At 40.3% G+C, this 16,386-nt stretch overlaps 1 protein-coding gene across 5 annotated transcripts in view; it reads left to right on the forward strand.

Moving 5' to 3' along the window:
* LOC123769723 (matrix-remodeling-associated protein 5-like) overlaps positions 1 to 15,266 on the forward strand; it is a 254,948-nt gene extending 239,682 nt beyond the window's left edge. For 4 of the 5 annotated variants that reach the window (XM_069324422.1, XM_069324420.1, XM_069324424.1 and 1 more), the window contains 2 exons: positions 1,387 to 1,698; positions 12,174 to 15,266. In XM_069324422.1, coding sequence (XP_069180523.1) covers positions 1,387 to 1,698; positions 12,174 to 12,625 — 764 coding nt within the window. In that variant the 3' untranslated portion in view covers positions 12,626 to 15,266. The remainder of the gene's footprint in view (positions 1 to 1,386; positions 1,699 to 12,173) is intronic. The other variant, XM_069324423.1, reaches the window with a different exon arrangement.
* Positions 15,267 to 16,386: the final 1,120 nt, after the last annotated feature.

A 16,386-nucleotide genomic window follows, 5' to 3' on the forward strand; every position in this document is an offset into this window, starting at 1 on the left:
TTGGGACCCACTAAAGAGCCTAAATCTGTACTCCCTTGAGCGCAGGCGGGAGAGATACATAATAATTTACACGTGCAAATATAATTGAGGGGCTGGTCACAAACCTGCACACAGAAATAACATCACATGAGACCAGAAGACATGGCAGGATGTGCAGAATACCCCCGTTGAAAAGCAGAGGTGCAACAGGTACTCTGAGAGAGAGCTCTATCCACTTCAGAGGCCCGAGATTGTTCAACACGCTTCCACTATTCATAAGGGGTATAATTGGCAGACCCCTCACAGTGTTCAAGAGAGAACTGGATAAGCACCTCCAAAGGATACCTGATCAACCAGGCTGTGACTTGTACGTCAGGATGCGAGCAGCCGCGTCCAACCGCCTGGTTGATCAGTCCAGCAACGAGGAGGCCTGGTCGACGACCGGACCGCAGGGACGCTAAGGCCCGGAAGCACCTCAAGATAACCTCAATGTAACCAATGTATGAGGTGACTCAATCAATCGATACTTATAGAGCGATAAAGGTACTCCTTACCCCTGTACCACCACGACTTATGTTCCACAACCTGAAGGGATTCCACTGAATCCGCAGGAAGTCTGGCGGCTTCTCGTGATGCCAGTTCAAGTTTGTCATAACCCGGAAGCCCTCGAGTGTCAGATCAAGTGGTCTAACACTCCCACACTCTGGCTGGTATTAACGTTAGGCGTTAACGGAGCCTCTAGGTCTATTACCGCAGGTAGAACCACAGTGCCGCAGGTAATCCTTTCACCATCCCTAGTGCCACAGGTAATCCTCCAATATACACAGTGCCACAGGTAATCCTTCCCTCATCCACAGTGCCGCAGGTAATCCTTCCATCATCCACAGTGCCGCAGGTAATCCTCCCATCATCCACAGTGCCGCAGGTAATCCTTCCATCATCCACAGTGCCGCAGGTAATCCTCCCATCATCCACAGTGCCGCAGGTAATCCTCCCATCATCCACAGTGCCACAGGTAATCCTTCCCTCATCCACAGTGCCGCAGGTAATCCTTCCATCATCCACAGTGCCGCAGGTAATCCTTCCATCATCCACAGTGCCACAGGTAATCCTTCCATCATCCACAGTGCCGCATGTAATCCTTCCATCATCCACAGTGCCGCAGGTAATCCTTCCATCATCCACAGTGCCGCAGGGAGGGAGAAAATTATCAGGGGAAAGCGCCAAGCGTTTACGACTATACAGCACATGGATGGGATCAGGATAAGGATTTACGATGGGACGGGGGGGGGAAGGAATGGTGCCCAACCACTTATGGACGGTCGGGGGATTGAGCGCCGACCTGCAGGTCTACATTTCCGCAGTAATACACATCCAAAACTAACTTTCCTGTCCTCCCTTCCGCAGTTCCGCAAGTGGAAGTGAGTGGAGCGGCGGACAAGTATGTGAGGAGTGGATCAACCGCTCGGCTCGAGTGCAAAGTGAGCTCAGCAGTTCAGCTTCCCGATTACATCTTCTGGTACCACTCTGGGGAGCGGCTGCTGGAGTATGACAACCCCAGAGTGAAGTTTAGAGTGTCGAGGCGGGGCGGCCAGGGCAGTGAGATGAGTGTTACATCTACTCTGGTGATCTCCAGCGCCAGGCCCTCAGACGCCGGCAACTATACCTGCCTTCCCTCTAATCTTCACCCTGCCACCACGCTCCTCCATGTCCTCAATGGTATGTGGCATGGTTGTTGTGGTTGTGGTTTTAGATTCAGCTTATCGGAACAACAAGTTCCAAGTAGCACGGGCTATGGTGAGCCCGTAATGAACGAAAGAATGCAAGTAACTGCAGAAGAGTAATTGGCCCATAAGAGGTAGCTCCTATTAATATCCACCCAATCTCATTCATATTCTAACTTATGCTTGAAACAATCAATGGATCCTACTTCTATTGGACTTACCTGGCAGAGGAGCGGGGCTGTGTGTACTGGTGGCATGGTATTTGTCCATTTCTTCTTGAGTTCATTCACCCTCACTTCTCTAGTGTCATCTCCCAGGAGCAAGAACTGTCTCTATAGACGACACTAATCTACTGACACAGTCTCAGAGCCCTTCAGGATGTGATAATAATTTTTTTTTTCGATAAATTTTGTGTGAATATACATATATATTTACAACATATACACCAAAATTATACATGTGTATTTCGTTCTTTGCATTACTTTGCTTTAGAACCGTCATTTGTGTGTTCAAGCACCTCCTTTTATCTCTACCTTCTGATAATAATGAGATGAGCCTGAATAAATCCACAGGAGCCATGATGGGGATTCGAACCCTCCTCGAATCCTACACTCGAACTGTGTGTAGATGAGCATCACTGTTGCCAAGGATGTGTGGTTTCTTGCCGTGTAATTTTAAGTCTTAGTTGGGCTGGACGGTAGAGCGACGGCCTCGCTTCATGCAGGTTGGTGTTCAGTCACCGACCGTCCAAGTGGTTGGGCACCATTCCTTCCCCCTCGTCCCATCCCTAGTCCATATCCTGATCCCTCCCAAGTGCTGTAGTCGTATTAGATGCCTCCTGAAAGTTTCCTTCCCTTTATCTTAACTGGAATGTTATTTACAAATATATTTATTGTTATAAATTATTTTCCACGCCTTGGACCACTTTTTATTTAGTTCACTCTTGTTATTAAACATAATTTTATCAAAATACTTATAAAATTATTTATATGTTCGTTGTAGAATACAAGATTGACGTATTTTATTACCCTTCTGGTAAAGATTTTGTTAAATTCAGAACTCTGTTTATATTTCAAAATACAGTAACACAACTGGGATAATACAGCTTTCCCCTTATAGTACTGTTCCCAAGCTTGACGTATGCCAAAGATCAACTGCGATGTAAAACACTGATCAAGTCCTTCAATCTCCACACACAAATCAGACATCCTATCAATTGGTGCCTTATCTTGCTTCACTTTCGTGCCCAACGTCTGTTTTCTTGCTCATCCCACAACGTTTTCTTTCATCATTTAAAGTGACGCATGGCTGCTTGCACGTATTCCACAAACTTATCTTTTCCTGAAATATACTGAGACAACAGTCTTACTGTTGGCTTGATTCTTGATCCAGTGTTCTCTTTCCCCCCCCCCCCCCCCCCCGATATACTGTTTAAATTATGAGTTGTATTTTGGGTTTTTGAGCCAAATTTGCGAAATATGTGCATCGAGAGGTGTAAAAGACTTTTCAGTGTAAATATACTGAGATAAATGCGTTGGCCTTACTAACTCAACCACGGTTGACAGGCCTTAAGCTCAGCAACAAACTAATAATATCACATAACTCGAGTCTCCAGTAAAATATATGATAACCTGGTTTGCTGGGAGGAACACACCACACTCCATGGCCCAAGGCACTAAGTTTTTGACAGCCAATTTACCAATGTATATATATATATTTTTCCAAAAACTCTTAACCCCAGAAGGAGACAAAAACACCCTTTCACACCCCCACACACACATCCACACACACACACACAATGTTTGAGAGGAAACAATGTTTCTTCTCAATGTTTGCTGACGATGCCAAAATTATGAGAAGGATAAAAACAGAGGAGGACTGCTTGAGGCTTCAAAAAGATCTAGACAAACTAAAGGAATAGTCGAACAAATGGTTGTTAGAGTTTAACCCAAGCAAATGTAAAGTAATGAAGATAGGTGAAGGGAGCAGGAGGCCAGTTACAAGGTATCATTTGGGAGGTGAAATTCTACACGAGTCAGAGAGAGAGAAAGACCTGGGGGTTGATATCACGCCAGACCTGTCCCCTGAAGCCCATATCAAGTAGATAACATCAGCAGCATATGCCAGGTTGACTAACATAAGAACGGCATTTTGACACTTGTGCAAGGAATCATTCAGAACTTTGTATACCACCTATGTCAGACCAATCCTGGAGTATGCAGCCCCAGCATGGAGTCCATATCTAGTCAAGCATACGACCAAACTGGAAAAAGTTCAGAGGTTTGCCACCAGACTAGTACCCGGGCTGAGAGGTATGAGCTACGAGGAGAGACTTCGGGAATTAAACCTCACGTCGCTGGAAGACAGAGGAGTTAGGGAGGGACATGATCACCACATTCAAGATTCTGAAGGGAATTGATAGGGTAGATAAAGACAGGCTATTTAACACAAGGGGCACACGCTCTAGAGGACACAGGTGGAAACTGAGTGTCCAAAAGAGCCACAGAGATATTAGAAAGAACTCATTTTAGTGTCAGAGTGGTTGACAAATGGAATGCATTAGGAAGTGATGTGGTGGAGGCTGACTCCATACACAGTTTCAAGTGTAGATATGATAGAGCCCAATAGGTTCGGGAACCTGTACACCTGTTGATTGACGGTTGAGAGGCGGGACCAAAGAGCCAGAGCTCAACCCCCAGCAAGCACAAATAGTTGAGTACAAATAGGTCAGTACACACACACACACACACACACACACACACACACACACACACACACACACACACACACACACACACACACACACACATGCAGGAGGCACTGGACTACAGGCCTAACCTGCATACCATGCAAGCTGATGGAGAAGATTGTGCGAAGAAAGCTAGTGGAACATCTGGAGCGAAAGAACTTTGTAACACAGCATCAACATACAAAATCAGGCAAGAAAGAGAAGGGTGGGTAGACTGCATATTTTTGGATTGTCAGAAAGCCTTTGATATAGTACCACACAAGAGGATAGTGAAAATGCTGGAGATGCAAGCTGGAGTGAAAGGGAAGGTACTCCATTGGATAAAGGAGTACCTAAGCAACAGGAGACAACGAGTCAGTGTGAGGGGTGAGGTCTCAGATTGGCGAGACGTTACGAGTGGAGTACCGCAGGGGTCAGTCCTTGGACCTATACTGTTTCTGATATATATAAATGATCTCCCAGAGGATTTAGACTCGTTTCTCTCAAAGTTTGCTGATGATGCAAAAATTATGAAGAGGATTGAAACACAGGATGATAGTAGGAGTCTACAAGAAGACCTTCTTGAGGTTATCTTGAAATGATTTCGGGGCATTAGTGTCCCCGCGGCCTGGTCCTCGACCAGGCCTCCACCCCCAGGAAGCAGCCCGTGACAGCTGACAAACACCCAGGTACCTATTTTACTGGTAAGTAACAGGGGCATAGGGTGAAAGAAACTCTGCCCATTGTTTCCCGCCGGCGCCTGGGATCGAACCCAGGACCACAGGATCACAAACCCCGCGTGCTGTCCGCTCGGCTCCCCTCTAGACAGACTGAGTGAATGGTCCAACAAATGGCTGTTGAAGTTCAACCCGAGTAAATGCAAAGTAATGAACTAGGCAGTGGAAACAGGAGGCCAGACACAGCATACAGAATAGGAGATGAAGTACTTAATGAAACGGACAGAGAGAAAGATCTAAGAGTTGATATCACACCAAACCTGTCTCCTGAAGCCCACATAAAAAGAATAACGTCTGCGGCATATGCGAGGCTGGCTAACATCAGAACAGCGTTCAGGAACCTGTGTAAGGAATCATTCAAAATATTGTACACCACATATGTAAGACCAATCCTGGAGTATGTGGCCCCAGCATGGAGCCCGTACCTTGTCAAGCACAAGACGAAGCTGGAAAAGGTCCAAAAGTATGCCACTAGACTAGTCCCAGAACTAAAAGGCATGAGTTACGAGGAAAGGCTGCCGGAAATGCACCTTACGCCACTGGAAGACAGAAGAGTAAGGGGAGACATGATCACAACTTACAAAATCCTCAGGGGAATCGACCGGGTAAACAAGGATTACCACACACACACACACACACGTATTCCAAGTAATATGTTAGAAGGAACTGCTGGAGGATCACAACGTCAATCTTTACGCTTACAATAAATTCTTTAGGAAGCAGGTCTTGTTTGAGATTAATGAAGAGTCATGTGTACCACCGTGACGCCTGGGACTGTAATCTTCCCTAATTTGCTTTGATTGCGTCGTCTGAAAACATTAATTGATGGATCAGTAATTGTTTATCCATGTGTGAATCATAAAATTATTGTCAAATTAGTTCCTTTTTTTAAGTGGTGCAGAAGACCGTCTGAGCCGTGAACGACAGGTCGTGTTTACACACATACAAATTTTCTCTCGTATATCTTCTTATATAATTGATTTTAAGAGTCTCGAGTGATGCTAAATGATTATATTTAAGAATTTCTTCCGCATGTCAATGAGATGTTCTCTTTTGAAGTGACATAATCATTCATGAATCGTCGTCCTACTTGCCTAAATAATTTGTCAAAAATTATTTAGGCATCACCGTCAAAAAGTTTTGGCAAAGTTATACATTTTATTAACCCTTATTGTATTTTTTCTCTGGTAATAAAAATTATATTTTTTCTCTATGCAAAAAAAACACATAAATTTCAGAATATATTAAAATTCTATAAAATTTTAATTTTGTATAATATATTATGTCCAATGATATGTGGATTTTATTTTCCCTTCAATTTTTTTTCAAACACTCCAGATATCTTTATTTTTTATTCTAGATCACATTGGAAAAAAAGTCTATTCTTTCCTCCTTCTTCCTCCTTTTATATTCCCCAAAGATCATTCGGGAATATAAACCTGGATATACGTATGGAAATGTCAAGACACACAAGCCTGGAAACCCACTTCGGCCAATCATTAGCCAGATACCCACACCCACGTACAGACTGGCGAAGCGACTCAACGGCCTGCTGACTCCTTATGTTCCTTGCGCCTTCAGCCTGAATTCTCCAAAGGAATTTGTTGACTTACTGCGGGGCACATGGGCCACAGGGATAAGAGCCTCGTTGGACGTAGAATCGCTGTTTACCAACGAACCTGCGGACGAGACAATCGGGATGATAGCCGACAGAGTGTATCGTGATCCAGCCTGTACTCCTCTTGACATACCCGAAAATATCCTAAGGAAACTACTCCAAGCTTGTACTAAAGAGGCACCCTTCTTGAGCCCGGATGGGCACATGTATAGGCAAGTAGATGGGGTCGCCATGGGTTCTCCCCTAGGTGTCCTGTTTGCAAACTTCTACATGGGTACCATCGAGCAAAAAGTCTTAGTCGACATGAACTTGAAACCGGCCATATACTGCAGGTATGTTGACGACATTTTTACACAGGTACCTGATGTCAGACATCTGCAGGAGCTGAAGGAGGCATTTGAGCAGAGTTCCGTGCTGCGTTTCACTTACGAGATGGAAAAAGATGGGAAGCTGCCCTTTCTAGATGTAACAGTCATGGAAAAGAGCGGAGGTTTCCACACTGCAGTCTACACTAAGGAAACGAACATAGGAATGTGCCTAAATGCCAACAGCGACTGCCCAGACAGGTACAAGAGGAGTGTTGTTAACGCATATGTCGACCGTGCTCTCAGCCACAGCTCAGAATGGAAGCAAGTCGACGAAGAACTCTATAGGGTAAGGCAGGTCCTAGTCAACAACGGCTTCTCCAATGGTTTCGTCGAAGACATCATAAGAAGGAAAGTGAAACGCCATGCAACCTCTGAAGAGACAACTAACACAACACCTATACCCCCTATTAGACTATTTTACAGGAACTTCTTTTCCACAGCTCATAAAACAGAGGAAAGGGTCCTGAAAGATATTATTAATAGGAACGTTATCCCTACAGACAAAAATCAGAGGATACAACTGACGATTTACTATAAAACCAGAAAAACGGCCAGCCTACTCATGAGAAACTCTCCAGACACAAAGCAGAACGCTTTAAAAGAGACCAACGTCGTCTATGCCTTCAAATGCCCACTTGGGGACTTAAAGCTCCAAAAAACCCAGTATATAGGCAAGACAACAACATCTCTTTCTAGGCGTTTAACGATGCATAAACATCAGGGCTCCATTAAGGAACATATAATCTCTTCCCACAACCAAACCATCGCCAGAGAAATCCTAGTAAACAACACAGAAATCATCGATAGATACAGCGATAGCAGGCGGCTTGACGTTTGCGAGGCACTACACATTAAGAAGTCAACACCAGCAATCAACAGCCAATTAATGCACAACTGTATTCTACCCACCTCAAGACTCTGCTCCAATATAGAAGCATCAAGAAATATGGACCAATAAGCTTTCTACAATCACTTCCATTTCAATACCCATTGTTTCGTGTTCTGTCTTGTGTTGATGAAATTAATACCCTATTAATGCCACTTCTTGTTCTGTCTTGTGTTGATGAAATTATTACCCTATTAATGCCACCTCACCCCATCCACCTCACTCAAATGTAGATATAAACAAAATCGGAGATGTGTAAGTTCTATTCAGTTGTGTATTTGTAAACTAAAGTCTTTGAAAATGTAATAAGTTTTACGAAACGCGCTCGTGTCGCGTCAGACTAGAAATAAAAATTAATTTTGGAGAATTGATTTTTGAATTACCTCCAACAGTGAAAAGAAATGTACGAAAGATTGAGAAAATTCGTGTTAGAATTATTAGTCTTACTTTTTCGGTCATATTTAATATATGTATATATATATATATATATATATATATATATATATATATATATATATATATATATATATATATATATATATATATATATATATAAATATATATATATATATATATATATATATATATATATATATATATATATATATATATATATATATATATATATATATATATATATATATATGTGTGTGTGTGTGTGAGTGTGTGTATATCACGAAAATAAACACGTGATTAAGAATGTGACAATGTCAGACCACGGAGGAAAAATGAAACAGGAATTTCCTTAAGTACTTTCGTATATTAAATACATCTTCAGAAGGAATGATTTTACAGATCGAGTGATGGGTATCAATAGGCAGGAGAGAGTGGTGAAGTGAGGTGAGGTACAATACTTGGACAACGCAGACGGCCCATTGGCCCATCAGATGCACCCAATTGGCCCATCCGATGTAGCCCAATGGCCCATCTGATACAGCAGACATACAAGCATATGTCATATATGCCAATGTTGGTCTGACATTGTCATATATATATATATATATATATATATATAAATATATATATATATATATATATATATATATATATATATATATATATATATATATATATATATATATATATATATATATATATAGTAGTTAGCTGGTTTGATGACGAGCCGGCGTGTGGAGTGGGGGGATCCTGGATACGTTTTGCCTCCTGGTCAAAACGTTTTGTGCTTTTGGTGACGTATCTTGAATGTAGCATTTTATACTTGTATCTTTGGCCTAACTTGAAGTAGAGAAGAGCAGGCTCAATCTGTCTTGAAAGAGATTATCGTCACAAAATATATATATATATATATATATATATATATATATATATATATATATATATATATATATATATATATATATATATATATATATATATATATATATATACGACATATATATATATACGACATATATATATATGTCGTACCTAGTAGCCAGAATGCACTTCTCAGCCTACTATGCAAGGCCCGATTTGCCTAATAAGCCAAGTTTTCATGAATTAATTGTTTTTCGACTACCTAACCTACCTAACCGAACCTAACTTTTTCGCCAACCAAACCTAACCTAACCTATAAAGATAGGTTAGGTTAGGTAGGGTTGGTTTGGTTCGGTCATATATCTACGTTAATTTTATCTCCAATAAAAAAAAATTTACCTCATACATAATGAAATGGGTAGCTTTATCATTTCATCAGAAAAAAAATTAGAGAAAATATATTAATTCAGGAAAACTTGGCTTATGTTCCTTATGCGAACCTTACATTATATGTAAGGAACATATAATCTCTTCCCACAACCAAACCATCGCCAGAGAAATCCTAGTAAACAACACAGAAATCATCGATAGATACAGCGATAGCAGGCGGCTTGACGTTTACGTGGCACTACACATCAAGAAGTCAACACCAGCAATCAACAGCCAATTAATGCACAACTATATTCTACCCACCTCAAGACTCCGCTCCAATATAGAAGCATCAAGAAATATGGACCAATAGGCTTTCTACAATCACTTCTATTCAATACCCATTGTTTCGTGTTCTGTCTTGTGTTGATGAAATTAATACCTTATTAAATACCACTTCACCCCATTCACCTCACTCAAATGTAGTTATAAACAAATCGGAGACGTGTAAGTTCTATTCAGTTGTGTATGTTTAAACTAAAGTCTTTGAAAATGTAATAAGTTTTACGAAACGCGCTCAAGTGTCGCGTCAGACTAGAAATAAAAATGAATTTTGGAGAATTGATTTTTGAATTACCACCAACAGTGAAAAGAAATGTACGAAAGATTGAGAAAATTCGTGTTAGAATTATTAATCTTACTTTTTCGGTCATATTTAATAATATATGTCTACAGGAAAGACTGCTACCAAAATATACTAATATATATATATATATATATATATATATATATATATATATATATATATATATATATATATTCTTGGATGTACTAATAACAAAAACAGGAACCTCTTTAAACACCAACGTATATACTAAGCCCACCAACATAGGATTATGCCTGAACGGTAGAAGTGAGTGCCCCTAAAGATACAAAGCCCGTGTTCTCAATGCTTATATTCGTAGAGCGCTTACCCTGTGCTCCGAACGGAGCAACGTGAGTTGAGAGTTTGAAAGTGTACCTCATGTAGTGGTGAACAATGGATATAGCAACGCGGAAATAAACGCTGCTGTAAGAAGACACTTGGACCGTTGGTATAATCCAGAACCTAGAACAGAAACCACAACACCCCCAATAAAATTATATTACAAATCAACCATGCACAGTGAACATATAAAAGAGGAAAGAATAATGAAAGAAATAATCTGTAAAGGTGTAAAAAGCATTACTCCTAACCAAAACATAAACCTGATAATATTCTTCAAAACCAAGATGACTTCCGAAATCCTTATCAAAAACAGGCCGAAGCCGACGGAGAACCCTCTACAGCAGTCAAGCGTTGTATACATGTACACTTGCCCCCACGAAGGATGTAACCGTCAATCTAAGTACATAGGTATGACGTAGACCAAGCTGACGAGGCGTTTAACATGTCATATTCAATCCGGTGTCCCCAGGAATCACATAAGACAAGCCCATTACATCACCCTAACAAGAGAAATGTTGAACAAAAATACCTGTATAATAGACAAAACCCAAGATGCAAGAAGATTACAAATTCTTGAAACAATTCACATAAGAATAGAACAACCCACCATGAACACCCATATCACGGAACTATTTACTCTACCCACCATGAGAGTAAGGACAAGACCAGAACATAACGATGCTAACACAGAAGACACTGTTCAACATAACAGGCCAATTACACCTGACTAATCTTTGTATGTTGATAGGAGCTGCCTCGTATGGGCCAATAGGCCTTCCGCAGTTACCTTTATTCTTATGTTCTTATGTGCTTCATCCCCCATTTATCCCTTATGTATCCCCCATGTTTTTACCTTTATTGTCTTATCACCTGGCCCAGTACAGGTATAAATCAACCAGTTCTGAAAATTCTTTTCACTTCAGAATGAACCATGCAGGTTCGAAACGTTGTGCAAATTGTATAAATAAATGTATTACATTCTATAGTAATTCACTTTTTTCTTCACCATGAAATTAAAAAATGAGTTTTGGAGAACTCCTCTTTCAGCTAAGCCCTGATGCTAAGAAAATAGTTAGAGGGATAGAAGCCCTAAATCAGAAGATAGTAAATACAGAATATGCGGTCATATTCAATGAGACATGTTTAAAAGAAAACCTGCTGCCAGTATACATACATATATATATATATATATATATATATATATATATATATATATATATATATATATATATATATATATATATATATATATATATATGTATATATATATATATATATATATATATATATATATATATATATATATATATATATATATATATATATATATATATATATATATATATATATATAAATTAGATAATCCACATGGGCTATGAAGTCGTGCGAACCCATGAATGCACTTGACAATGCTGAGGTGGAAGGTTCGTGTCCACCTCACAGCCTTGATAGATTTTCTCGTTTTTATTATTATTATTATTATTATTATTATTATGTTATTTATTCACTTATATATCAGCAGATGAGCATCCGGCAGCAATGCACACTGGAGGAGCGAAGACAACAGAGCCTCCCCCTTCCTGGGGAGTACTCCTGGTGGTGGTACTCAGTATATTAATGGTTCACGCCTATCCGCTCACAGCCCACGCCTGTGATGGCGCGCCTTTCCACATTCCTAGTGACGTAGGCGACGGTGAGGAACATCGCCCCAGCAGAAGGACTGGATGCAGAAGGGACTCGGCGTCTGGATACATAGCAAAGATCTGTCAGGTCTCTCTCCCTCATCGCTATCCTTGTGAGAGCCGGGACCCACCGCCCTCCTCCAGGAGACAACCGGTTTCAGTCCCCTGGCGACGGAGAGCAGCAGGTTCTGGAGGCATTGATAGGCAGGGTCATCCTGTCTTCCCCACACTGTCTGCTTCAATACTTCACAAAGTATTCCCAGTAAGCGATACAATTGATTCACACTAACACACACATACAAACAAACACACAAATACACACACACACTGGGAGAGGAAATTCTTCAGGAGTCAGAAAAAGAAAAAGACTAGGGGGTTGATATCACGCCAGACATGTCTCCTGCAGCACATATCAAGAGGATAACATCAGCGGCATATGCCAGGCTGGCCAACATACGAACGGCATTCAGAAACTTGTGTAAAGAATCATTCAGAACTTTGTGTACCACATATGTCAGGCCAATCCTAGAGTATGCAGCCCCAGCATGGAGTCCATATGTAGTCAAGGATAAGACTAAACTGGAAAAGGTTCAAAGGTTTGCCACCAGACTAGTACCCGAGCTGAGAAGTATGAGCTACGAGGAGAGACAACGGGAATTAAACCTCACGTCGCTAGAAGACAGAAGAGTTAGGGGGGATATGATCACCACATTCAAGATTCTGAAGGGAATTGATAGGGTAGATAAATACAGGCTATTTAACACAAAGGGCACACGCACAAGGGAACTCAGGGGAAACTGAGTGCCTCAAATGAGCCACAGAGATATTAGAAAGAACTTTTTTAGTGTCAGAGTGGTTGACAAATGGAATGCATTAGGAAGTGATGTGGTGGAGGCTGACTCCATACACAGTTTCAAGTGTACATATGATAGACCCCAATAGGCTCAGGAACCTGTACACCTGTTGAATGGCGGTTGAGAGGCGGGACCAAAGAGCCAGAGCTCAACCCCCGCAAAAACAACTAGGTGAGTACAACTAGGTGAGTACACTCACACACACACACACACACACACACACACACACACACACACACACACACACACACACACACACACACACACACACACACACACACACACACACACACACACACATTGTGTGTTAACCCCGAGGTTTATAATTTTGTGTAATATTATGCCTAGAGTCTCCAGCTGGAAGCTTCCATTGAATAAATGCATAATCTTACATGTGCATTATAAACCTTTTTTTGTATTAAACTCTTTTGCATATGCAGCCTTAAAAGTGCAATGTTCTTCACGCAAAGTTTCGAGTTGATGTAAATCTTACCGAGTTTTATGTTCATTTCATCACATATACGCCTTTAAGAAACTTACTCTTGGATTTTGATTAAATTGCCTTTAACTCTACTATTTTCTCAAAATTTTCATTTTCATTCTAAATGGCAGCGTTGAGGATAATGTGGCCTCTGTTAAATGCACAAAAATTGTGTTGGATAAGATAATATTATATAGAACAAATTGCAGACGAAATGTTATTATTTTTCTTGAGTTTTATTGGTGTTGAAAATCACAAATAATAGACCCGGGAGAATTCTTAATGTGGAAAAAATGCCAAACATGCAGTCATAACCAGTTTTTTTAAGAGTACACACCGTAAGGAATTCCGAACCAGAAGTTCCAATTCGTTGAATATTTCAGAAATAAAATACAGTTCTCATCGCCTACGGTGCACACACCTCAGCAGACAACCATCTTAAGGCAGTTTTTTGCGGTATTTTTGAAGTAATATCACGGCTCTCACAGACGTCCATATCACGGCTCTCACAGACGTCAATATCACGGCTCTCACAGACGTCAATATCACGGCTCTCACAGACGTCAATATCACGGCTCTTACAGACGTCAATATCACGGCTCTCACAGACGTCAATATCACGGCTCTCACAGACGTCAATATCACGGCTCTTACAGACGTCAATATCACGGCTCTCACAGACGTCAATATCACGGCTCTCACAGACGTCAATATCACGGCTCTCACAGACGTCAATATCACGGCTCTCACAGACGTCAATATCACGGCTCTCACAGACGTCAATATCACGGCTCTCACAGACGTCAATACGCCAATCGCCACGTGACGCTGAAATTTTCTGAACCAAAATCCTCAGTCTTTTAGAGATGTATATATGTTGCTTCATAAACAATGATCTTATGTACTTCTTGTGATTTCTGATGGCAAACCACCTTGAGTTTCGTGTATAGTGATTACTACCCTGAGAGGTGATTTCCATTTCTGTGTTATTAATTTAGGTTCTGAATCTAGCTTATGTAATGTTTCCCGAATAGCTGCTGTTTTACATTTTTTCCACAATTATGTTTGTGTACGATAACCTTTGTTTGTAAAACACCAAAACTAAGGTTTAGTCTGAAATTTCAAACTCAAAAACATATCTAATATTGTAATTTTACTCTGAATAATTAATACTTATCGTATTTTTTTTAGTTTGTCCCATCCTGTATACTTCCTCAGGATATTTTTGTTTAATTGAATGTTGTAAACTATCAATTAATGTGTTACTACTAATGACCTGTTTAATCACACGAGCCCCCAAGGGGTCTTTCTATTTTCGTTCGTGTTTACAACTCGTCTACTGAAGCTTCTTACATTGGCTGGTAAACTGTTCTCTGAGTGCACTGTATATTATGTTTATTATTTATGTCCATGATACGCCTCAAAATGTATTGTGCTCGAAAAACTCATTCAGTAAAAGGTTTCCTGAATGTTGTTTTACAAACCTTTGTATCAGTGTGCGTCTGTCAGATCACCAAGGTTGTCTCTTTAAGACAACGGAACCGAGGTCACTGTAATGTTTGGATACATAAATGTGAGAATGAGTGGAAGTACTATTTTTTTGTTTTATTTATATCCTGTACTAGAACATTTTAACAAAATTGTATGGTATTGACGTGCATGATTAAGAATCACATCTTACGGTATATTCATAATTGCTTGATGCTTTATATATATATATATATACATGATAGATAGATAGATAGATAGATAGATAGATAGATAGATAGATAGATAGATAGATAGATAGATAGATAGATAGATAGATAGATAGATAGATAGTTAGTTAGATAGATACATTGATAGATTGATATTCGCTGCGAGGTGCACTATATACACACTGTACCTATTATATCATCCCAAGAATATCTCTGCGCAAAAAAAGTATATATATACTAGGAGCTGAACCCCATCTATGACTGGATATACCTTCAGAGCTCCTCCTCACATGCCACTGTATATAAACTGAGAGCTGAACGACATATATAAGTGAACATACGTAAGTATCCACTTGGAAAATGAAACGACATAACCGAATAATGTTTCTTTTTGTGATTATTCTTGCATAAATAAATATTCGCTGATAGATCGCTCCATATATTGGTAAATGTACAGACAGAGAGGTACCCCCTTCATGTCCGTATATACACTGATAGCTATACCGATATGTTTATATACGCTTAGAGATGAACCCCGCAAATCAGTGACTATATACATTCGACCATGCTACAGCGGACTCCTAAGACACATTCATCAATATTAAAGCGTTCTACACTCAAAATCAGTATTTTTTTCATATTTGTATTAACAGAATTATATATAAGAGTTTGGTGTATTATAAGACCTAAATTAGACTAGTTATTTTTTCAGTTTCTGATCAGTTATTTAAGCTGTCATGAAGCAACCCGTCCTCGACTCAAGGTCAATGCATCCAGCAGTCCACCCCACAGACGCATACATAAATTTTAGCCACAACTCAGGATAGAAAGAAGTCGATGAAGAACTCTGTAGGGTAAGGCAGGTCCTAGTCAACAACGGCTTCTTTAACGGTTTCGTTGAAGACATCATAAAAGGAAAGGTGGACCGCCATGCAACCTCTGAAGAGTCAACCAACACAACACTTGTACCCACAATTAGACTATTTTACAAGAACTTCTTTTCGACGGCTCATAAAAC

Source organism: Procambarus clarkii, chromosome 14, assembly GCF_040958095.1.
Source record: "Procambarus clarkii isolate CNS0578487 chromosome 14, FALCON_Pclarkii_2.0, whole genome shotgun sequence".
Classification (NCBI taxonomy): Eukaryota; Metazoa; Arthropoda; class Malacostraca; order Decapoda; family Cambaridae; genus Procambarus; species Procambarus clarkii.